General features: G+C 38.9%; 1 protein-coding gene across 4 annotated transcripts in view; it reads left to right on the top strand.

The window, feature by feature from the left end:
- The window catches only part of SLC39A12 (solute carrier family 39 (zinc transporter), member 12), an 80,847-nt gene extending 71,541 nt beyond the window's left edge, over positions 1–9,306 (top strand). For 3 of the 4 annotated variants that reach the window (XM_005868445.2, XM_005868444.2, XM_005868443.2), the window contains one exon: positions 8,722–9,306. In XM_005868445.2, the coding sequence (XP_005868507.1) occupies positions 8,722–8,850 (129 nt within the window). In that variant the 3' untranslated portion in view covers positions 8,851–9,306. The remainder of the gene's footprint in view (positions 1–8,721) is intronic. The other variant, XM_014541395.1, reaches the window with a different exon arrangement.
- Positions 9,307–25,289: the final 15,983 nt, after the last annotated feature.

The following is a 25,289-nucleotide window of genomic DNA, read 5'->3' as shown; positions in this document are numbered from 1 at the left end:
AATTTTCTACATTTATTTAGTTTTTCCTTGATAGCTTTCATTAGAGTTTTGTAGTTTTCTTCATATAGATCTTATACCTATTTTGTTAGATTTATATATACCAGTAAGTATTTTATTTTTTGGTGCTAATGTAAATGGTAATGTTTTTAATTTAAATTTCACTTGTTCATTCCTGGTATATAGACAAGCGATTGACTTTTGTATGTTAACGTTATATCTTGATATACGTACTTATAAGTTCCAGGTACTTTTTTGTTGATTCTTTTGGATTTTCTACATAGAGATCATCTCAACTGCAAATAAAGACAGTTTTATTTCTTCTTCCTAGTCTGTATACCTTTTATTTCCCTTTCTTCTGTTTTTATTCTTCTTTTTCTATATTACTCTCCCTACCATTTCCTTACCCTCCCCTTTCCTTCCCTTCATGAATTTCAGGAAGTTTCTCTCTATTCTCAGTTTTCTGGGAGTTTTTTTAAAATCATGATATATGTTGGATTTTGTCAGTGCTTTTTATGCATTTATTGATATGATCATGTAATTTTTCTTCTTTAGCCTGTTGATGCTATAGTCTAGATCAGTGGTTCTCAACTTTCCTAATGCCGCGCCCCTTTAATACAGTTCCTCATGTTGTGGTGACCCCCAATTTCATTGTTACAAATTGAACATAATTAAAGCATAGTGATTAATCACAAAACAATATGTAATTATATATGTGTTTTCTGATGGTCTTAGGCGACCCCTGTGAAAGGGTCGTTCAACCCCCAAAGGGGTCGAGACCCACAGGTTGAGAACCACTGGTCTAGATTATATTAATCAGTCTTTGAATGATAAATTAGCCTTGTAAAAAAAATCCCACTTGTTTGTGGTGTAAAATTTTTTTATACATTTTTAAAAATTTGTGGTATTTTTCCTTCATTGACTGGCTTGTTTCACTTGTGGTGTATAATTTTTTATACATTTTTAAAAATTTTATTTACTACTATTTTGTTGAATTTTTTGCATATCTGTTCATGAAAGATATTGGTCTGTAGTTTTCTTTTCTTGTTTTACCTTTGTCTAGTTTTGGTATTAAGACAAAGCTGGCCCCATAGAATGAGTTAGAAAGTATTTTTTCAGCTTCTATTTTCTGAAAGATTATAGAAAATTGGCATAATTTCTTCCTTAAATGTTTGGTAGGATTTGCTGGTGAACCCATCTGTGTTTAGTGCTCTCTGTATTGAATGAAAGGTTACTTAATTTATTTTATAGATATAGGCCTATACAGTGTCTACTTATTCTTGTGTAAGTTTTGGCGGATTGTGTCTTTCAAGGAATTGATGCATTTTTTCTAGGTTAACAAATTTGTAGGCACAGAGTTATTTATAATGTTTCTTTATTATGCTTTTATTGTCCATGAAAATTGTAGTGATGTCCCTGTTTTCATTTCGGATATAAGTAATTTGTGCCTTCTGTCTTTTTTCCGTAGTTAGCCTGGGTAGAGGCTTATTTATTTTATTGATCTTTTCACAGAATCAGGTTATGGCTTTGTTGATTCTTTTTATTGATTTACTGTTTTCAATTTTGTTAATTTCTGGTTTATTTATATTTTCTTCTCACTTAAGATTTAATTTTATATTCTTCTTCTAGCTTCTTGAGGTGGAAGTTTGGATTATTGATTTTTTTTATCTTTCTTCATTTCTACTATTTCCCTCCAAACCTTGCTTTTACTGTATCCCCCAAACCTTGATAATTGCATCTTCATTTTCATTTAGTTCAAAATAGGTTTTAATTTATCTTAAAGGTTCTTCTTTGACCCTTGTATTAGTTAGAACTGTGTTGCCTAATGTCTATGTATTTGGTGGGATTTCCCAGCTTTCTTTTGTCATTGACTTATAGTATAATTCCATTGTTATACAATTTCTATTATTTTAAATTTATTAAGGTGTGCTTTATGGGCACAATGTTGTCTGTCTAGGTGAGTGTTTTATATGAGCTTGAGAAGAATGTTAATTATGCTGTTATTGGCTGAAGTAGTTTATATATGCCAATTGTATCCAGTTTATTGAAGATGCTCCTCTGTGATATTATGGATTTTTAGTCTTCTGGGTCTATCTATTTCTAAAGGAGATGTGGTAAAGTCTCCAACTCTCCATCTGATTCTCCTTGCAGTTCTCTGAGTTTTGTCTCATACATTTTGACACTCTGTTGTTAGGAACATATACATTAAAGATTCTTGAAGTATTGAGTCTTTTATCTTTATCTAATGTCCATATTTACCCCTGGTAACTGCTCTGTTGGAAATTAATGTAGCTACTCGCACTCACTTTTGATGAGAGTTAGCATGATATAGCTTCCTCCATCCCTTTACTTTTAATCTACATTTTTTCTTCATATTTAAAGCAGGTTTTTTGTAGACAGCATATAGTTGGGTCTTATTTTTTATCCACTCTGAAAAGTGTCTTTTAATTAGTGTATTTAGACCATTGACACTTAGAGTGATTACTGATATCTATAATAATAAAAGGGTAATATGCTAATTAGACTGGACATCCTTCCTGATGAAACTGGGACCAGAGGGAAGCCAGCTCGGGTCCTGGGTGCCTGTGGGCGGCCAGAGGAGGGAAGCAGCCAGGGTCCCTAGTGCCTGCCAGTGGCCGGAGAAGGGAAGCCCGGGTCCCAGGTTCTGGAGGGAAGCCAATGCCGGCAGCTGGGGAAAGGAAGGCCTACTCTTGCATGAATTTTCGTGCATCAGGCCTCTAGTAGTTGGTTAAATATCTACCATCTTTGTTACTGTCTCCTAATTTTGACCTTGTTCTTTGTTGCTAATTTTATCTTTTACATCTTTTCTGCCTTGTGGTTTTAATTGAGCATTATATTATTCCATTTTGACTCCTTTCTCAGTATAATAATTATATTTCCATTTTTAGTTTTTTAAGTGGTTGCCCTAGAGTTTTCAACATACATACAACTAATCCAATGTTACTTTAACATAACACTATACTGTTTTATGGATAATGTAAGCACATTGTAATAAGAAAATATTCGTAATTCATCTTTCCATTCTTTGTGTCATTGCTGTCATTCATTTCCCTATACATAAGCATGTGCACACACACAGGCATACATAATTTAATGCATTGTTCTATTATTTTGAACAAATTTGTTAGATTAATTAAGAGTAAGAAAATACTTATTCATTTTCTGATGTTTTTTTCTTTATGTACATTCCAGTTTCTGACCTATATTATTTTTCTTTCTCCAAAAAACTTCTTTTAACACTTTTTGCAAAGGGTGGCCTACTGGCAACAAATTCCTTCAATTTTTGTGTCTGAGAATATCTTTATTTCCTCCTTTTGTCCTAAGGTTAATTTTGAGGGCACAGAATTCTAGGTTTGTGATTTATCTCTCTCAATACTTTAAATATTTCACTTCATTCTTTTTGCTCACATAATTTCTGAGGAGAATTTATATGTAATTATTATCCTTGCTCATCTGCCTATAGGTATGTTTTTCCCCCCCTCTGGCTTATTTCAAGATTTTAAAAAAATCTTTGATTTTCTAAAGTTTGAAAATGATATGCCTATAGGTAGTATTTTGGCATTTATCCTGCTTAATGTTTTCTGAGCTTCCTGGATCTGTGGCTTAGTGTCTGACATTAATTTGGAAGAAATTCTGCTCTAGGAAGTGGTATTCCCTGTCTGCTTGTGTTTTGCCAGCAGTTTGCCCTGTGACCTCACTTCTCTGACATATCTAAGAAGAGTTTTTGTTTTTTCAGTTTTCCCAGTTTTTTACTTGTTGTTAAGACACACTGGCAGAATCTTAATCTTTTTAAGTGCCATGCCAGAAACTAGAAGTCTTTGATATTCAACTACTAAGTGTACAGTTTACACATGCAAACAGATAATTGCAGATTTACAACCAAAATTGTGACACTAACAAGTTCCCATTTTGTTCTCAACTTTGTGTCTTTTGAAAGGACAAAATTAAGCCATTTACAAATGTAACAGAGTTAGAGCAGCCCACAAAATGTGTGCTCTTAATTAAGCATAATTAGGATGTCCTACAATATAAGTTGAGTTTTTTTTTATCACATTTTTGAAGAGACAAGGATGGTTTTTCTTATCAAATGCAAATGTATACCTGACTCCTTGTGCACAATGGACTTTAGGGTCCCTCTGAAAGAAAGATGTCATAAATCAGTTAATTGAGCTTCATGAATGAAAAAGAAAATCATTTCTCTTGAGAGTTAATGATGCAAAAAGCTACACTTTCCTAAGAGAGAAAAAATATTCAAATTACAATTTTATCTTCTAAGAGATCACCAAATCTCTTTAATAAATGAATGTTGAATTTTTATATTTGAATTGTAAATTTTTAATAACAACAGGCCTTTGAAAATTTCAGTGTATTTTAGAAGCATTGAATGCTGAGCTTTCTTTTTCAGTATGTACATTTATGAACCATACTGAAGTTAAGTGTTGAAATATCCAGTAATAGGTGTTTAATTATACCAATAAGAAGCCAGTTTCAGATTACAGATGGAAATAAACAGAGGTTTTGAATGACAGAAGAGTCTGAAGCTTACATGTACAAGGAAAGACAAAAACCTAGTTCCAGAAGATGTTTTATAGACCATTCTTCTCTGTGATGAGTCCTCCCTAGTATATAATTATTATATAGTACATGATGTTAATATTCGTCCACTTTCTTTCCTGATATGTTCTAATATTTTCTGTGAGCATTCATTTTAAAGCATCATCTTGACTGGAATATCGTTATGGGAACTAACTTAAATTTAAACATTTACTTTCTAAAACAGTGGTTCTCAACCTTCTGGCCCTTTAAATACAGTTCCTCATGTTGTGACCCAACCATAAAATTATTTTCGTTGCTACTTCATAACTGTAATGTTGCTACTGTTATGAATCGTAATGTAAATATCTGATATGCAGGATGGTCTTAGGCGACCCTTGTGAAAGGGTCGTTCGACCGCCAAAGGGGTCTCGACCCACAGGTTGAGAACCGCTGTTCTAACATGTTCAGAAATCTTAATTAGCAGTTGACTATCATAACTACATCTCAGTCAGTTAGTAGAACTTGCAGGAACCATTAACTGTAGACAAGTCCCAGTCAATATGTGGACTATATGCATCTCGGGAAATTTCCTGTACCTGATTCAAAATTGAAGAGAAGAACTTGATAGCATGTTAAAAGGTTGCATTTTAGATAAATATATTTTTCCAGAAAATTACGACTCCTTGACTATCATGTCTTGGCATCCACTGATTTGAGTTGGGAAACTTGCTAAGCATGGAGGTAAAAAAGGAGATTACTTTTTACTTCAAGGATTCCAACTTTCTGGCAGAAATCTCAAGAACACTTCTCTTAGCTCTATCTCTAAGCAAGGCTGTTTGCTAACATTTCTTCTCTCTTTTTTGTGTTTTTTTTTAAATTTTTTTTTATCAATATACTCTACCATTTCACCCTCTCTGGTCTTAGGGTATAAATCAAGATCTGTAAAATTATTTAATAAAGGAATTTAATTGCCCTGGAAGTACAGGTAACTTTTCTCTCTTGAAAGCCAGGGAAAGATGGTGGCACTTAAACTCCTATAGAGATTTTTTAAAAAACCCACAGTAAAAACAAAATGTAAACGCTTAAAGTTAATTCATCTGGACTTTTATTTTCCTTCAAAATTTACTGATTGAAATGTATAAAATATATATGGGTGTATTCAAAACAATGAAATGCTGTAATCAGCTGTGGTTTGAGCTTCGGCATTTTATATTTGTATCTTTTGGAAAGACTTTCTGTAGTACTCTCTGGTATTTTGGTATGGACCCAAGAGATATTATGGTTCATATGTTCATCTATAATCACCTAAAAGAAAGCCAAGTATTGTCTCAAAATCAAGCTAAGCTGTGTTTTCTTACCAAACCTATTTATGTGTGGACGTGGAAAGCTCAGCCAGACCACCCAAGTTAAAATTAAAGCTTCAATATCGAGAGGAGAATCTCCTTAAACTTCTTTTTAAATGTTAATTTATGTTAATTTCCATTATTTGTCTGCTTCTGTAGGTTTACAATGTTAGTGTGCTGTTATAGCTTTTGTTGGGTGCATATTGTCTGACTTAAAAACAGAACCAGTAATGTGATCTTTTATGACAAAGGCAGCCTAATATCTATATGTTGTATTACATATTTTCATCACATACAGTGACTACGTTATGCTTAATTGGACATTTTTAGTGTTTGCATTTTTCCATTTTTTTAATTAGGTAGAAATGTATTGCTAAAAATAGAGATGAATTCACATAGAGAGCTGGTCTTTGTGTTTGTATGTCTTCTATAGTAATGAGGTCACCTGGCTTCTTTCCTAGTTCTGACATCACATCTGTGTGACTTTGGATAAGTCATTTTCCTCCCAGAGCCAATGTTTTCTATTAGCTATAATGAGTTAGTAATTTTATCTCTTTTAGGATTATGAGAAGAAAATGGGGTGAGGGAGATATAGAAAGTGCACAATAAAACGAATGTAAATGAAAATAAACATTGCATAAGAGCTTCAGCCAGAGAATTCGGAAAGACCTTGAGAGAAATATGAGCTGCTGGAAGGCACACCTGAATGGATGTCAAGTTAGCATAGAGCCAATTATTTTTTGGAAAAAAAAATAAAGGCAGGGAACCTGTTGCAAAACTCCACAGAAGACATTGTATTTCATATGAATGGTGGTTCCTGGAGCTCTGAAATACTCATGATGTTTTCTTGTGGGTGATGCCATCTACTTACTCAGAATAAAGAATTATTGGTTTTGTCACTGGGAGTGGGACCACTGGCAGAGACTGGAAGCTCTTATAAACACACGTATTGAGTTCTGTCATGTCACTATAAGCAAACAGCAGGTCTATAAGCTTAAGCTAGTGAGATAAATAATAGATCAAGCAATTTAACAAGATATTGTGGCATTTGGGAATTTAGTCAGTACAAACTGATTGATATTTGCAGGAATTCTCTAGACACTAATTCTCTCTCTGTGTTTTTTGTATCAGTTTTTTTGTTTGTTTGTTTTTGTTTTTTGCTATTAAATCTACCCTAATCAAGACCTACTTCGTCCCAAACAAATATCCTGAGTGGAAGTTTGAAGCAAAGAGGGGAAATAAAAAGGAGCTTACTAAATATAGGTTCATTAAGACATTAATGGTTTGAAAATTCATCTCAAGTTCTATCTATTGAACAAGAACCATTTTCATCACCATGCTTATACCTCATCTGAAGCATTTTTCTCCATTACATTTCATAATCATGATGGTTCAATAAATGATCCATATTTTATCACTATTTGCCAAGAAAAATCTTTCCAGAAACTACTTGTACTATTTTGTCAAAGATGAATAACAGCTAGGTGGCACCAGAGACAGTGGAGGTAAGAGAAGCTATTAATTCAGCCACATCTTATAAATGAATATTAGTTATTTTGTGTAAAAAAAAACCAAGAAGAAGATGGAACTATAAAATGTCTTATTCCAATATTTGGAAATAAGGCTAAAGTTTGAGCCCTTACTTGACCTGAGATGGCATAACTGTGTCTCACAGATATAGTCTGAGACACAAAGTGCCAGAACAGAAGGAAACCCATTGCCTTTAATCCGCTGCTCCGTGCTGGGGTGTGAGTAGCAGGTTGCAATAATCCTAATTCTCCTACCTGTTGAGCTAATTAGAATGGAGAAATGTCCATCTCAAGCACAAACAAACAGAACATTCAGGATGTTCCTCTATAGGCATTAAATAAATATGTCAACCTATTTTATAGTGCCATAAATCTAAAACCCTTGCATATTTTATATGTTTGACCTTTCTCTTGCAAGATAAAATAATCCAGTGGTTCTCAACCAGAGGAGATTTTTATTCCCACCCTCACTCCCAGGTATAGTTGACAACATCTAAAGACATTTTGGGTTGTCATGACTGGGAGCAGAGGGACAATTGACCTGTAGTGGGTAGAAGCCAGGGATGCTGTTAAACATTTCACAAAACACAAGAGGATCTCCACAACAAAGAACTATTCAACCCCAAATGTCACTAATAACAAGGTTAAGTCTCTTGACCTGAGCCTACTCTTTCTCTATGATGTAAGAGAGATATACTCACTCTGATATTCTCAGGGTCAGGGATTCAAAAGAATGTGAAACAATAACATGTTGAGGCACTTCACAAAGATGCTTGAGTGAACACCGCCCTTCCAATGGCGTGGCATTTCACAAATATAAAACGGTGGTCACTTGTCTCTCAGAGAATAAAATACAGCCTTAGGAGATGATAACTTGATTGTTCTAGAGGTCATCTCTTTGAAAAGAAACAAATATATGCTTTGTAATAACCAGTGTATTTAGCAAATTCATAAACATAACAGAACAGTAAAAAATAATACCTTCCATCTATTATCTATTTCACATTTAAACATTTTCTAAAAACAAAAGTAAGAAGGGTTTGCTTTCAGTTGATAACTATGTTATTTTAGGACTTCTGGCAACACTAGGATCCTTCGAACCATAATCAAACAGCTTAATTTATCTTACGTTTAAAAATTTCAGTTAAGAGTAGGTATTAAGCATTTTGCAATTGTTTTGGGAATTTTAAAGGTTATTAAGTTCTGAATAACAGAGTCCCTCATGTTTTCCCACCAAACTTTTCCCAGCAGTGAATATATCTGGATCTTATTCTGGTTTTTTATTCTTTTTTTAGCTTCCTGAAATGACTCATGTTCAAACACGGCGACCCTGGTTGATGTTTCTCCTGCAGAATTTTGGATTGACCCTAGGTTGGCTTTCTCTGTTACTCTTGGCTATATATGAACAAAATATTAAAATATAAGTTAAAAGCCTCAAAATCCTTCAAAAATGAATTTATATGGTCTCATTTTTGTTCCCATTGTTGTACTCTATGGTGACTTGTAAATTAAGTATTTTTACCTTAGTGAAGTATGTCTTTTAGTTCATTAACTTATTAATTTTATAATGCAATTTTGTGTTGGTAGTATAAACATGTCAGGTTGTCCTTAATAAAAATTTTGTTTTCAGTCTACAACATCATGGAAATCATACCTTTTTTAGTTATTAGTAAATTCTAAATTAATTTTGGTAAACTTTCAAAAATATCATTTTCTTAATAAAAAAATGTTTGTTGGTAATATGTGAAGTGAACAGATGCCTGTTGGGATAAAATTTGCTACAACTTCTTTGATGTCAAAAATATTTTTTTTTCTGTGTGATTATAACCATAAGCAAACTAAATTCCAAATAAATGTAATAAAATTTAGTTTGAATGTGATGGTTTGTATAATCTTCTGTTATTGGATGTCGGATTCAGAATCAACTCTCACAAAACCAATATAGTATCTTTCACCTGGAAGCTTGTCTCACCAGCTCATAAATGCTTATAAACAGGCAGACTTGGGAAGCCTGAAGGGTACTATGTCAGCATTCTTCTATATAATCACCAAATGAAATCTGCCCCAGGCAAGATAAAGCTCAAAAATTTTAAAAATAACAAAGCTTAAGTCAGGCAGTAGATTAATGTGTCAGCTCACACAGATTTAACAGGGCATGTTTATAGGAATAATATTACTGACAAGTGAGATGTATTTTATATTCTTTCTGAGGAAACAGACCCCTAAACCTTATTTCAGTAGGTAGTTCATGAAATATACAAGCAGCATAACTAATAACCTAGCAAAATTATTAAAATAGAAAATAGTCCTAGCTTTAGTCATTTTTCTTGGAAAAGAGTTGCCTAATATTTTTCTTATTTTTTTCATAATATATATGGACAAGGGAAAAAGCCCGTTTTACTGCCCAAATGACTCATGGCACTCAATCAAACTCATCTCCGCTACCTCTTACTCACCAGGAGGTAGATACCTTTGCCAGGGCCCACCCAAGCATAGTCTTTCTCAACCACTTTTATTTGTTTTAAAAATGAGGTGGGTTTCTCCTTCAGTTGTTTGTAGAGATTGATTTAAGGGGGCATCATGATAAATGCAATAGTCCTCAGATGTTGACATACATTAGGATTAACTGGTGGATTTATTAAAATACAGGCTTTTCGCATCCCTCCTGAGAGATTCTGGTTCTGTAAGTCCTGGTGGGGGAAGGGGGTCGAGACTGATTTTGAACAACTTTCCAGCGATACTAACGCTGATGCTGGGGGTCAGGGCAACCCTCTGAGCTCCACAGGAGTGGTGGAAGTCAGGCACACCTGGCTTCACAAAGAGCATGCGTACAACTCTGTTGCCGAGGGGCTATGTGATTTTAAGTTGATTAACACACCACAAACCTCGTGCTAGATCTGAGTTCCCAGTTTAAAATCTCCTTCTCTTGACCCCCTTGCCTTTGAGAGCCGCATCTATCGCAGGAGTGACTGGATAAGGAGTAGTACACATATTTGCCTTGAAAGGTAAGCAGACTGAACACGGGGAGTTTTGCCCTTCTTTTTTTTAGGGAATAACTTGCAGCCAAACAAAAACCCTTTGTACATGTCAGCACAGTGTGGAGGTTGCATAAAGTAGCACCTGGCACTATGTGTATTTGGATTTCTATGAACAAGTCGTGATTTTAACAGTAAGCCTTAATTTTAGCCAATTTAATTAGAAAAGCTCTAATGATGACTTTGTTCCAAGTTCCAGTTTAGAGTAGTTTGGGGCTATCTAAATTAAAATTTGTGATGTGAGCCTCGCACTTCATACCCTTCAAGTTAGAGTGAGTTTAATATGTCTCCTCTGGTGAGGTTGTGGGCTGGTTCCAGAGGGGCTTGAAGGCAGCTGGCTGGGGAAGGATTTGGAGGGACATTCTCAGTGAGTATTCTGCAAGCCAGTCACCAGTGTGCCCTGGCTGTAAGCAGAGACCTGACCGTCAGAGGTCATGCAGAGGTCATCCTGAAAACAGTTTGCTGTCGTGGCTCCCAAAGGCACCTCTCTCAGCTTCCAACCCTCCCGCGAGCTACCTTAAAACTGCCTCTTGGTTAATCCACATCAGGTGGATTAATTTGCTTAGCCAGGCCAGCAGCCCAATAGCCCAGTGGTTCTCAACCTTGGCTGCACATTAGAATCACCTGGGAATCTTTTTAAAATCCTGATTTCTGGGCCTCATCCTCCGGAAATTCTGTTTCTTTGTTACTAATGTTGTGGCCCCACCCCATAACAAAGAAACAGAATTTCCGGAGGATGAGGCCCAGAAACCAGGATTTTAAAAAGATTCCCAGGTGATTCTAATGTGCAGCCAAGGTTGAGAACCACTGCAATAGCCTGAGCTGGGCCTCCAGATACCAACAATCTTAGAATTGCTAGAAATCCTCTTTTTCTCAAAATCAAGTGATAATAGTAAAAATATTATGACGATTTGCCTTCTAAACATGGACAGAGTCTAAATTTGGTATGGGTGAACATCGTCATTCTATCAAGTTGTCTAAATTGTGTGTTATTTACTGAGCTTTGGGGTAAATGGTGTTTTCCTTGAAACCAGATTTCTCAATAATGATAGAGTATTTCTGTCCACCAGGACTAAATTTAGGATTCTGCTGTATTTCTCCTTGGTGATTGATTTTTATTTAGTCACTGAACTAGAAATGGTCCTGGAGGAAAATCAAAGAGCAAATCATACAGAATCTTATTTGAACATCCATCACCCGCTGACAGAGCCGTCTTCAGGGGAAGGGATTGCACCGTGTCACCGCGGTGCTGAGTGCCGGGACTGGGAATATGGTCCCACTGCTGTGTGCTCAGAGGACCCGAGTGTTATATAAAGGTGCCCACAAATTATGGACACTACCCCTCCCCGCTCCTCCCAGAACCTGACTTTGGAGGTGAGAATGTGCCTCCCTCTGTTACACACACCTCTCAGGTTACTGCACCTTTACAACATTCTTCTCCAAAACTGGAGTGAAAACTTGGGTCATGAGGCTGCTAGACATGGGTAGACTTTAGGCTCTTGTGAGATCATTAGGAATTCAGGCTCTGAACTGGAATGTTGGTTCAAATCCAAGTGATGCCACCTCATAGCATTGTAATTTCTTTGAATAATAACTTCTTCTCATGTGAAATGAAGCTAAAAATAGACCTACCTCATAGGATTGTGGTGAGGCCAATATGGGATAAGTGCTCAAGAAGCACTTGGCACAATACCTGAAAAATCCTGATGCCTCAAGAAATATTAAATCATTATCATCATCAGTATCCCCTCCCCCCCCCTTTTTAAAATCATAGTTTCATAGTTTACCTCTCAGGGCTGTACCTTCGGGTCAAGGAAATGTTTTGTCTTCATGGAAAATGGATGTCAAGCCTTTTCCTGTAACTGTAATCCTCTCCTCGCCAGCTCCCACAGGTCTTCAAAGTTGTCCTTAAACTTTTCCCACCTTGACTTACTTCCAGAGGCAGAGAGATGGGTGGGAGTGGCTCTGGTTTATCCCACTCCGCCCATCTCCCAGGAAGCCTTCGTCCTTGTGTCACAATGTTTACACTCAGTGTGAGCCCCTCTCTCTTACTTTGTCTCTTATAATAAGCAAAGACCTACTATGTTCCACTCTGATCACACTTATGAGGATGGAGAGGTTGAATAATAGAACCTGATGGAGAGGCACCGAACTGAGGTCATGTCTATTGTTACAATATGATTTCAACTCAGAGCAAAGAGTAGGTCAATGGCTTCTCCTTGCTGCCAATGCACCCACCGAGGAAATGAAACCAGCTCTGAAATGCATCCAGCCCCATCAGGCTAAACAGGACGTGTGCCCACTGGAGGCTTGGCCTGTTTAAACAGGCAGGTAACTTCCAGCTGGCAGCACACACAGCTGCCCTGGACAACCTGGACAGTGAGGACACCGGGGAGACCAGTGCTCCCTCTTACCTGGGGCTGCACATGCCTGCACTAGCCGCCCCTTCCCCACACATTGTCATGCTTTTACTTCCATAGGCACCTCTCAAAACCCAATTGAAATGTAGGAAGTTTGAGAAGCTAAAGACATTTTCCAAAATAAAAAATGATCTTACCCCACAGGCCATTGCTTCTTTGAAGGACATCTGGAATGTATTTGCACATCCTCCCATTGTACCACCTCCCCTGCCCCTTCCCACAATGTTCCTGTCTCAAAGACAGAGAGAATCTCTGACATACAGACCCCCACCCCCAGCACCACCACCACACACACACTCCTTACTTAGCTTTTCAAAGCCCCTTGCTTCTTGGAAGCTTTCTTTCATTGTGTAATAGCTCCTCCAAAAAGGCTCTTCATCTTCCTTTTTGTCCAGAGGGATGCTTTGTCCAGCTGGAACCCACCTGGACTGCCATCGCTTCCCCTCTGTACCCTTGGCTTCCCTCATAATTGTGGAAAGTACCTAGGATTTCTGGTTTATGGATTAGGTGTGTCTCATGATCTCAGTATTTTCCTTAAATATCAGGCTATGCAGAGTACCCATAGACTTAGCCCACAACATCACATAGTGCCAGCTTCATTCAAAGTGCTTTATGAGGGTCATTTAATTCTGTTAAGAACCCTAGAATATAGGTCTTCATCAGCCTTTTGCAAATGAAGATACTGAGGCCCAGAGAGGTCACTTAACTTGCCCAAGGCTGGCTCCAGAATCTGTGGTCGTAATCATCATATCATACAGAGAGGAAACTGGTTTGGGGTAAATGGTTGCCCAAGCTCTCTTATCTATGTAAAGGATTTGACATTGGACTTAACTCAGATCTCCATGATTTCCAATCCAGTAATCATAACAATAGTTGCAGTCCTCCCTGGTCTTGACCAATCAAAGCGTCTCACCCATAAGGTCATTTGAGGGTGTTTTTATTATATACTTGACATATAATATTATGTTAGTTTCAGATGTACAACATAATGATCTGATATTGGTATATATTGTGAAATGACCACCACAATAAGTCTAGTTAATATCCATCACTTCACATAGTTACATTTTTTTCTTGTAATAAGAACTTTTAAAACATACTCTAAGCAACTTTCAAATATATGAAACAGTATTATTAACAATAGTCACCATGCTGTGCATTACATCTCCTGACTTACTTATTTTATAACTAGAAGTTTGTACCTTTTGATCACCTTCACCCATTTTTTTCCACCCTACCCCCACCCCTCCTCTGACAACTACCTCTCTGTTCTCTGTATCCATGAGTTCAGTTTTGTTTTTGTTTTTTTCTCTCTGACTTATGTAGCTTAGCATAATGGCCTCAAGATAGATCCATTTTGTTGTAAATGGCAAGATTTCCTTCTGTTTACAGCTGAATAGTATTACATTATACAAATATTATATTATAATATTACTATATATATATCAGTTGATTCTTGAACAACACAGAGTTTAGGGGCACTGACTCCCATCCAGTTGAAAATTTGCATATAACTTTTGACTCCTCCAAAACTTAACTACAGTTGTCCTTCAGTATCCACACTGTTTTGTTCTAGGACTCGCTGCAGATACCAAAATCAGTGGGTGCTCAAGTACCTTGCATACTAGTAAAACGGTGAAGAACAATGTATACATTTGGCCCTCCCCATCTATGGATCCCCACCTTGTATCAAAAATACATTTTTCAGTCTGTGGTTGATTGAATCTATAGATAAAAACAACAACAGAGAAACAGAGGGCTGACTATGTTAATTGAAAAAAATTCACATATAAGTGGATCCACACAGTTTAAACTCATGTTGTTCAAGGGTCAACTGTATAGCACCTTTTCTTTATCCATTCATCAGTGGACCCTAAGTTGCTTCCATGACTTGGCTTTTGTAAATAATGCTGCAATGAATATAGGAGTGCAGATACCTTTTCAAGTTAGCATTTCATTTGCTTTGAATAAATACCCAGAAGTGGAATTTCTAGATCATGTGGTAGTTCTATTTTTAATTTTTTGAGAAAACTTCATACTATTTTCAATAGAAGCTGCACCAATTACATTTCCATCGACAATGCACAAGCATTCCCTTTTCTCCACATCCTTGCCAATCCTTGTATTTATTGTCTTTTGATAATAACAATTATCAAAATAATAATTCATTGTGGTTTTGATTTTCATTTCCCCGCTGATTAGTAATGTTAAGTACCTTGCCATGGTACCTGTGGGCCATTTAGATGTCTTCTTTAGAAAAATGTGTATATATTTTCTCTGCCCATTATTTAATTGGATTGCTTGGGTGATATATATATATATGTATATATATATTGAATTGTATGTATTCTCCATATATTTTGGATATTAATCCCTTATTCCAGCGGTTCTCAACCTGTGGGTCGCGACCCCTTTGGTGGTCAAACAACCCTTTCACAGGGGTCGCCTAAGACCATCCTGCATATCAGATATTTACATTACGATTCATAACAGTAGCAACATTACAGTTATGAAGTAGTAACGAAAATAATTTTATGGTTGGGTCACAACATGAGGAACTGTATTTAAAGGGCCGGAAGGTTGAGAACCACTGCCTTATCTGATTTGCAAATATTTTCTGTCATTCTGTAAGCTGCCTTTTCATTCTGTTAATGGTTTCTTTTTCTGTTCAGACGTTTTTTAGTTTGATGGAGTCACACTTGTTTATTTTTGCTTTTATTACCTTTGCTTTTGGTGTCAACTGTAAAAAATCATCACCAAGATAGATGTCAAGGAGCTTACCCACTATGTTTTCATCTAGGGGTTTTATGATTTCAGGTCCTATGTTCAAGTCTTTAACCCATTTTGAGTTGATTATTGTGTATGCTGTAAGATAGTAGTCTAATTTCATTCTTTTGCATGTGGCTGTACAGTTTATCTAACACTATTTATTAATGAGACCATTCTTTCCCCATTATATGTTCTTGGCTCTTTTGTCACAAATTAATTGACCATATATGCATGGGTTTATTTCTGGGCTCTCTTTCTGTTTCATTGATCTATGTGTTTATTTTTTTTGTCAATATCATACTGTTTTAGTTACTATAGCTTTGTAATATAGTTTGATATCAGGTAGCTTGATGCTTTCAGCCTTGTTCTTCTTTCTCAATATTGCTTTGGCTATTTGGGGTCTACTGTGGTTCCAGAAAAATTTTAGGATTGTTTGTTCTATTTCTGTGAAAAATATGCCATTGGAATTTGGATAGAATTGCATGGGAGAAAGTGAGTACAGAATCTTTTTACATCACTGTCTTGAACCAGAACCTCTTTATTCATCTTGAGCTTTTGACCAAGTGAACAGTTGCAAAAAATGTTAGATGTGCAAGATCACCTCATGTGATTATTATGGATTAATAAACTGTCTCATGCACAGTTTTTAATGCATTGCTCTTTAAAAAATGCAAAGGGAAATACCTGGCTATCAGGCCAAACTGAAAAGATGGATGCTATGGTGTCTACTAAGTCACCAAGCTCAGCTGCCACAATAAAAAAAAGACTGACAAATCTCAGAGGGAATTGGGGGGTTGGGGCAGGAAGAGGTTATCCAAAGAACTTATATGCATCAGCCATGGGCACAGACAATAGTGTGATGAAGGCCTAGGGGAGGGTGGGATGGGGAGGAGGGAATCAATGAGGGGAGAAAGGACATCTGTAATACTTTCAACAATAAATATTTACAGAAAGAAAGAAATTGAAGCTGATAAAAAGAATAGATGGGAGTAGATGTCAGAAATTGCCTATTTTTTTCTTTTGCTTAAGAGAGATAGTATTCTGCAATGAACCCAGTTAATGAGTTCAATACTAGGACCTACATGTGGAGAGTTTATGGAAGGAAGTTTTAATTTTTTAAATAAGTGAGGGCAGGTGCATATCCAGAAATCATGCTTTAGCAATAATGGTAAGATCTGTTATTTGTTGAACTTCATTATGCAAAATACTTGCTTATTGCTTTAACTTTATTATTTCTCTTGTCATTTAAGTCCCATATTAAACCATTTTAGATATGAGTAACTTGAATTAGAAAGTTCCGGTAACTTCCCAAAGACCACACAGTTAGTGCCTGGGAGAGCCACTATGGCTCCGTGGTCCTGGGACTTTCCCAGTATACACACTGCCTCAGACAAGAGTTAAAGGAGCTGAAAGACATCACCAGAGAGGACATTCTGAAGCACTATGCAGGAATCACCTTTCTAACATGTTGATTTTTAACAGTGAAACAGCTGCTTTGGAATGAGGCAGTCCCTCAGTCAGGGGAGGCTGTTAATAAAGTTAAGTGGAGCTAGATGACCTCTAAGACTCCTAGCAACCTAGGCACTGAGGCCTGCGCAAAGGCATTCTGCTGGGAGGAATGGAGAATGACAATGTATTTGTGTTGCAAAGAGCCAAACTTTGTACCACATGCAACTCAGGAAAGAGAAGCACTTTCCCATCTGTTTTTGGAGCTGTTTTGGGTTTGCCAACTATATCTGGGTGTTCTTTCCTGACGCCGACTGCGCAGGGATCCTAGGGAGGCTAAGCAGCGTTTGGGGAAAGTCCATCTAAATAGAATCTACATCGCAGGGGAAGGAGCGCGCTTTAAAGGTGGACAGGACAAACGCACAAAGGCTGGAATCTCTGTTCTTTCCTCAAAAAGTCAGGTCACTATCATAGCACTCAGCAAAAGTTTTGAATTTAACTCTTCTCCTATCCTACCTTTTAGAACTAGACTTTTGTTCTTTCAGAATAAAATGCTATCTCATTTATATTTGTATTCTTAGAAAATAGCATGCTGCCTAGAAGATGCTAAATAATAATTTGTTAAAATGGACTGTCAAAAAAAGATCAGATCATGTGACTCCTGTTCAACATATTTTGTTCCTCCCTATTGCTTCCAGGAAATTATCCAAGTTACTTAACATGAAATAGTCTCTATGATTTGTCCTCTCTCTATGTCTCCAGTTGCATTTCATCCCCTCCTTTGTTGTGTTTTATGTTCCAACCAAATCAGACTGCGTGTATATAATCCTTCTCCTCTTGCTGTTTTTCCCTCCCTTTATCTGTGAGGTGGTCTCTCTGTCCGGCATGCCAGGCATGACTTTCTCTAGAAGCTCTTCCTTTATCCTCCAAGGTCTCACCAAGCCCAGGAGGTTTATGACACTTGACCTTTCATCCTCCCATGAGCCTCTATCATGGCGCCTAGGGCTCTGTGGTAATATCACCATTTGGACAGCCCCCTTTCCCACCAGACACTAATCTCCTTGAGGGCAGAAACTACATTTTGCTCATGTTGATATTTTCAGAACCATAATATTTACCTGGTCCATAGAAGGCATTTGATGAATAACTGAACCAGACAAAGGGCTTTAACAATTGACATTGGTAGTTATTCAACCAATAGGATTTCAAATTCTTTCAAGGTCTACTTGAAAAGTGTGCCCAATTGCTTTGTCCTTACAAATAAGAAGCAGATCTAATTTGTCTAAGTAACTGAAAGATAGAAACCATCTCTGTTTGCTTCACACACGCTGATTGTCTGGTGACTTCATAGATTCTTTCATCCATTCATTATTTATTTATTTATTATTGAATTTATTGGGGTTACATTGGTTAATGAAAAAATTCATTCATTTTTTATTTGCCAAGATGTGTCAAGCAATATGGCATTACATTGTTTTAAAGAGCTGTTCATGATGAGAAATGTTAAATCCCTGGTATAGTTCTGCAAATTTTTAGGCTACAAAGAACTACTTTTTAGTACAAGTTTTTAGAGAAAGGATATATAATTCTATTTTCAGTGTTGTTTTAATGTAAGCTTTAAGGGAGGCTTGAATTATCAGGAGGTATTTATAATCTCTTATCCCTTAAATTCTTTTCCTGGGATAAAAATTTATAAATCTCCCTCCACATCTGAAACCAGTTGAATAAAACAGAAGGGACTAATCAAATGAAATGCCAGACTAACCTTTTGGATAGAATCACAAATAAGATATTTGAAGTATATACTCATAGTTGTACAAGCATTAGTCTGGTGTTTTTGTGAATCATTAAAAGTATTTTAGGTATTTTTCTAATACTGTCACGAGGTGGTTAAAAACCATTAGCCTTGTCCTATAGACTGGCTGTTGTTTGTGGCCTAACCCCCAATGTGGAGGCATTTGGAGGTGGAGCCTTTGGGAGGTGATTAGGTCATGAGAGTGGAGCCCTCACGAATGGGATTAGTGCTCTTATAAAAGGGACTCAGGAAGCTCCCTCACTTTCTGCCTTGCAAGGTTGCTCTGATACATATAAGCGACCTAACACAGTGCCTGGCATGTAAGAAGCATTCTGTAAGTGATAGCTGTTATTGAGAGGGTTAACTTGACACGCAGGCAGACAGGGCAGGGGTCCAGCGGGAAACAAAGGCAGGTGGGAGATAGGCAGGGCAGACACGGCAGTTTGAGGCAGCCTTACCACAGGAACCAACCATGCTGAAATAACAGAATGTTTCTGGGCTCAAAGCGGGAGGCATGGGAACACAAGGAGGGCCAGCAGCAACAAGGTGTACGAACGCATAGAAATGGAAAAAGCTCAGCATATGGGGCAGAGAGAGAACACATAGAAACGGAAAGTTCAGGTCCGTTGCTGGGCAAGTACAACTGAGGGAATCAATCAGGTGACGACACAGGTAGATAAAGAAACAGACTTCTAGCAAATATCTACCCCTGGACTACAAGGCTTTAAAGGGCAGCCCATTATTGGGGCCCCTCCCCATTGGGGAGTCTGAATCTGCTTGTAATACAATTTCTGCACTTTTGTTTAAATCTTCTGATCCACGGAGCTCATTCTTCAGCATCAGGAGACATGACCCCAGGAAAAACACTTGGCTCACCGTTCAGTTATCATCACTATATATCATCACTATATTGTTATTTCTGTTAACAATATTTGTATCACCCCAGTTACAAGAAAATGAATAAAGCTACAATTAATCCAAAAGCAATAACAATAACATTAACAACATTTGCCAAGCATTTTCTATATTTTGGGCACTGTTTTATAATTAACTATCTGTGTTATTTAATTCTCGTAGCAACCTTTACTACCCATTTATATTTCACTATAAGAATCAACGAGTAAATACCTATAAGTAGCTTAAATAGTTTCTGCTATATTAAGTGCTATATATATTTATTAGAATAAAAAAGGTAAATGCTATCATTTCCCCTATTGATCAGATAGGGAAACTGACTTACAGAAATTAAGTGACTGAACCAAAGATACACAGCCAGAAAGAGGTGAGGCTGGAACCCAAACCCTGTCACGCCAGTTCCTGCACCTCGCACTGAAGTGCCCTGGCGAAGAGGACTGGGATTTCCCATGGAGAAGGCTGATCCAGGATGGGAAGGAGATGCGATCCATGCGTGGAGTTATCATCGCGTTCCCTCCTTCCCTCCTTTCCTTACATAATATTTTCTTCCAACTCCCGAACATCCAGTTCTCTCTTCATCTGCTTGGGTGGTCCTTTGTCTCTCAGAGAACAACTCACCCACACAGATCCCTCTGGCTTTCTGATCACAAAGGCGCCTTGAAAATCACCCTTCTCTCTCAAGAGACTTCCAGTTTAAAAGAGCCCATTTCCATCCGCACTGAAGGCTGCAGGTCAAACCAGATCCGAAATCTACCTGCTTTTCTCCCCCTCTGTGAGTTTTCCTAGAATGTTTCTAATTCCTCCTTTGGACAAATCTGTATAGCCTTTGCCCAGAGTCTCAGGAAACACGTCCCTGACAATGTGCATTTGTGTTCCATAATTACACAGGAGAAGCGTGGGGACATATGTTACCTTTTAGCTGCTTGCACTCAAACGCCAGGGAGCCACGGAATGTACGGGCCGCATTAGTGCAATCACATGCCTTTTCTTCTGAATAACCTGCATCGCGTGCGTTTGCACAGAAAGCCTCGTTTGTATTCTGAGCCTGTTATTTTGATCTACACGATAAGAAAATCACCATTCTTTGAATCCACAGCTTGAGGGGCCTGCTTTGCGTTTCAAGTACGATAGGTTCTTAAACACAAGCGAGATGAAAAACATATTGCGCATCCCTTGGGGACTATTTAAAATGTAAAATATAAATATTTCTGCTTTGAATGTACTTAACTTAGCAAGCCCGGATCTGGTTTCTGTCCGTTCAGTCATCACACTGACATCGTGTTTGCTATTCCTTCATTTCGCTGAGTCGAAATGAGCTAGAGAAGCGAAAATCAGCACTTCAGCCCGTTCCGCCGAGCGGGGCGCACGGAGGTTGCCAAGTCTGCCTTGATCACATAATGCCTTTCAGATAAGGTTAACTCCGCAGTAGGCCCTGCCTCGTGTTAGTGTTTTATGGTGACAGATATGCTGGCTCAGGGTCTCCGGCTGCAATGAATCTGTTGTGAGGAAAAGCTAACAGGACAGTCAACCAGCTGGGGAGGCCGCACTGCACCTCGCTGGGCGCTGCGCCTGGGACTTGAGGCCTTTGCCTTGGCTGGGCCACCTCGTAGCCACCCCCCTTTGCACCCCTCCCTCCAACCCCCATGTCCCGGTGAATTTCTAAATTTAGAGGAAGAACTAAGAGAGCGGCAACATCTTCCTTCTGGCATCTCCCTGCTCTGCCAAGCTTAACTGCTGTACTTCGAGTGAGACTGTGACTATACTAGTAGTTTTTGTCTCACACAGTTTCCAGAAATCTAGCCTGTCCCTTCTCCCAGTCCTAGAAGGTAGGTCTGAGGGCCTCTGGGGACAGGGGACAAGGGAGTGCGGGCTCTCTGAGTCCACTCTGCGGTGGAGCGTGGATCCTGGTGCCTGTGGGTCTGAGCGGGTGAGATTTTGCATATGTTCCTTTTGCAGGTCTTCTTTTGTTAGGAGAAAAATGAAACAATAAAATAAACTTCTCTGGGTGCAAGAATAATGTCTTTGTAAGACAAGAAATACTGAGTGCCCGGGACAGCACCGAAGGAGAACGTGGCTGCTGAGCTCCCAGCGGTGGGATCCTTTCCCCCAGCAATCTCATTAGAAGCTCTCCCTGGGAAGGGAATCTCCTGGTGAAAGGAGGGGGTTGGGAGCCCTGGGGCACCGGGAATGGCACCTGTAGTTTCCACCTGAGGCCAGGGGTTGCAGGTTCGGGGGGGGGGGGGGGGGGGGGGGGCATGCAGCCTGGGTTCTGGCTCTCGGTCTGCTGCAGCCTCCTGGGATGTGCTGAGCAGGTCACTTCCTACTTGTGGGCTTGTTTTCTCCCCTGTAAATCGGTGCCCAGAGGAGAACAGTGTGTGGTGATCAACCGGCTCATCACAGAGCCTCCTGGTGGTTTGCGGGGGAACACTGGGGTGTGGTACAGAGAAGTGATAGTCAGAACTTCTGTTACTTCCCTTCCTCTCCCCCCAGCTCTTGCGTCATTTTGGATCAGCCAGAGAAGAGATTCCGCCTGGAGTCTCACCCATCCCCAGTGTCTTGCTCCTGTCCATCTGCTGTAACAAAGCACTATAACAACAGGAATGTACTCCGCACAGTTTTGGGGGTTGGGATTCAGGGTGCCAGCAGAGTTGGGTTCTGGAAAAGGCCCCTTTCCTGGTTGCAGACAATACTCAGCCTTCTCACCGTGTCCCCGCATGGCAGAAGGGGTCAGGGAGCCCTCTGGGGTCCTTTTTCTAAGGGCACTAATCCCATTCATGAGGGCTCCATTCTCATGACCCAGTTACCTCCCGAAAGACCCCATCTCCTAACACCATCACATCGAAGGTTATGCTTTCACTATCTGAATTTGGGGGAGACACAGACATTCAGTCCATAACATCCAGCAATGCCAGACATTGTGGGTCAGCCAATCTCCAGCACGTGCTCTCTTCTTCCCACTCTAGGATCTCCAGCAACCTTTCAGATCTACAGTTCTGTGGCTTATTGTTTCTTCTCTTATCTTCTTCATCTTTCATTAAAAAACAAGCAATTATGTGTACTGGAGACTGTGATGTCTCATGATTTGTGAGAGCTGGGAGAGGTAGCTGGAGTCCAAGGCAGTGGACACAGGTGAGGTAGGGAACTTGGCAGCCACCTCTGCATAAGGCTGAAGGACACAGTTGCTGTCGGAATATCAGAAGCCAGGATTCCGGGCCAGGGCTCCTGCCTCACTGGGGCTTCTGGTCCTCGGTGTCCTCATCTATCACATATGGAGGCTGACTTTGCTGGTCACCAAAATGCCCTTCTATCTCTAACCTCTTTTTATAATGCTGCCCCAGTTGCCTCTTCAAAAAGTCGTGAGCTGGTGCTTACTGCAGCATGTAGGGAAGCAGAGCTTGGAGGAATGAAGCTCCGGAGTCCTGCAGACTTCTCTGGTGCTCCTTGACTCACAAACTAAAGCAAAAACAAAACAAAAAAACCCAGAATGACAGAATAAGCTATATACTTTCAATGGGAAGGTTTGCCCTTGGCATCTTTTTTTTCTTCATTAAATTGTATCAGAAATTTTAAAAAAAAGTTATGGAAATTTTTTTATAATTTGGAAATTTTATTTTATAAAATCACCTGTAATCACCTGACCCTGACATTATAAACATTAACACGTTGGGTTTTTCTGTTATCTCAATTGCATGATTATTACATAGTTGGGAGACATTTGTCCTATGCCTTATTGTGTCATGAACATCTTTCCAAGTTTCTAGCCTCCATAATCATCATTTTAATATTTGCAAATTATTCCATCCACTACTGTAATGGCATTAGATTTTCTCCAAGTTTGTGCTGCTATAAATACTGCTACAGTGAACATCTTCATACTAATGGATCTGACCAGTGATATTTCTAACTCCCTGGGTACTATGATCTTTACTCCGGGAGCAGCACCCTGCTGGTCTGGCAGATCCCCAGCACATGTTTCCCAGAGAGCTTTGGCGCTAATGAGATCAGAGACTCTGCAGTCAGCTAGCCACGTTCTACCTGCATAACTTTGGGTAGTGTCTACAGCATGAGTTTCCCCATCTATAAACCAGAACAACTGTCAGGATTAAATGAAATAATATATGTGAATACACACAGCACAGAGTTTGATGATATATTATATAGTGATACTTACAATACTACTTCTGCCCTGCCTCCCAGGCAGTTGTTATTTATGATGTTTTCTACCTACTTGAAACCTGGAAAGGGAGTATGAATATGATGCTACATTTTGTTTTGCCAAAATTGTGTTGGTGTGTAATATTAATTCAATCTAACTTCTATGTACTGAACTTCCATTTGGGTAGACACTGAGCCTTTTACTGTGTAGCACACATAAAGCCTGATCCTAGTTCTCAAGAAGGTATTTGCCATCTTTTAGGAGAAATAAAGCAAATGTGCTATAATTGTGACACTAGATCTGTTGAGTGGCATATGAGGAGTATGGACTGCCATTGGGCTGCAGAGAAGGAAAAGGGAACTTCCAGCCAGAGACTCAGTTCCAGCTCGGCCCCTTTAAGTACACAGCCACCCACCCACCCACACCCACCGGCATGAGCCCTATTCTTTTGGCTCTTGCCTCATGATTATATCCTCTGGTTTCTACAGCTTGTTTAATGTGCCTCTGTTGCTGCTCTCCATTTAAACTTCCTGGATTAAAAATCCAGTTTTAAACCATTTTTCTTGTGTCTGCCCTTGTGCTCCTTCAAGACATGACATCTAGGCTCCAGGCTTCATATACATATAAACATAGGTTACAGCAAATCGCCTGGCTGGCCGCGCCCCAAATTCTTAGCCACACCCCGATTTATAACTGCCAGGCAGCGTGTTCAGGAAGTACATTTTGGTATAGATTGGTTTGTTCCTTTAAAACGAAAGGTATTTCAAAAAGTAGAAGGGATATCTAAGTGGTGGGAATGGGCCAAACAAAGGTGTAAAGACAGGAAAATTGTCACAGCTTTGGGGAATGCTAAATAATTGCACTGGAATATAGATGTATGAAGAAGTGAGTCATAGAAGATCATTCTGGAATAGATCAGTTGAGGTAAAATTGTGGAGGCTGCAGAAATGTCAGTTAATAGTTTTAAATTTCAATTGAATGGTGGTGTGAAGCTATAGAGATTTCTAAGCTAAACATACTCAAGCTTCCCCGACAAGGTCTTTTCTAAATAGGAAGGTTTATAATCCCATGACTATGTGCACAAGGCTCTGTTGGGCCCCTTTTTGCCCCCCTGTTGCCCCAGATGTCACCTGATGGCACTTGCTTCAGCTGCATGCGTACTTTGTCACTTTCTGATCTGGGGCTTCTCTGATGCTGCAGCCAGGACAAGAGGGAAGACCCTAGAAGACACTGGGTCCTGCAGGCCCAGATGTGCAAGCACGTTAATCCACAGGGCAACCTGTCCTAGTGGGGAGGATGGGGTGGGGGTGGGGGGTGATAAATGCTG

This window comes from Myotis brandtii, unplaced genomic scaffold (genome assembly GCF_000412655.1).
Source record: "Myotis brandtii unplaced genomic scaffold, ASM41265v1 scaffold269, whole genome shotgun sequence".
Taxonomy (NCBI): domain Eukaryota; kingdom Metazoa; phylum Chordata; class Mammalia; order Chiroptera; family Vespertilionidae; genus Myotis; species Myotis brandtii.
The sequence above is the reverse complement of the archived record's forward strand: the minus strand, read 5'-3'. Positions and strand labels throughout refer to the sequence as shown.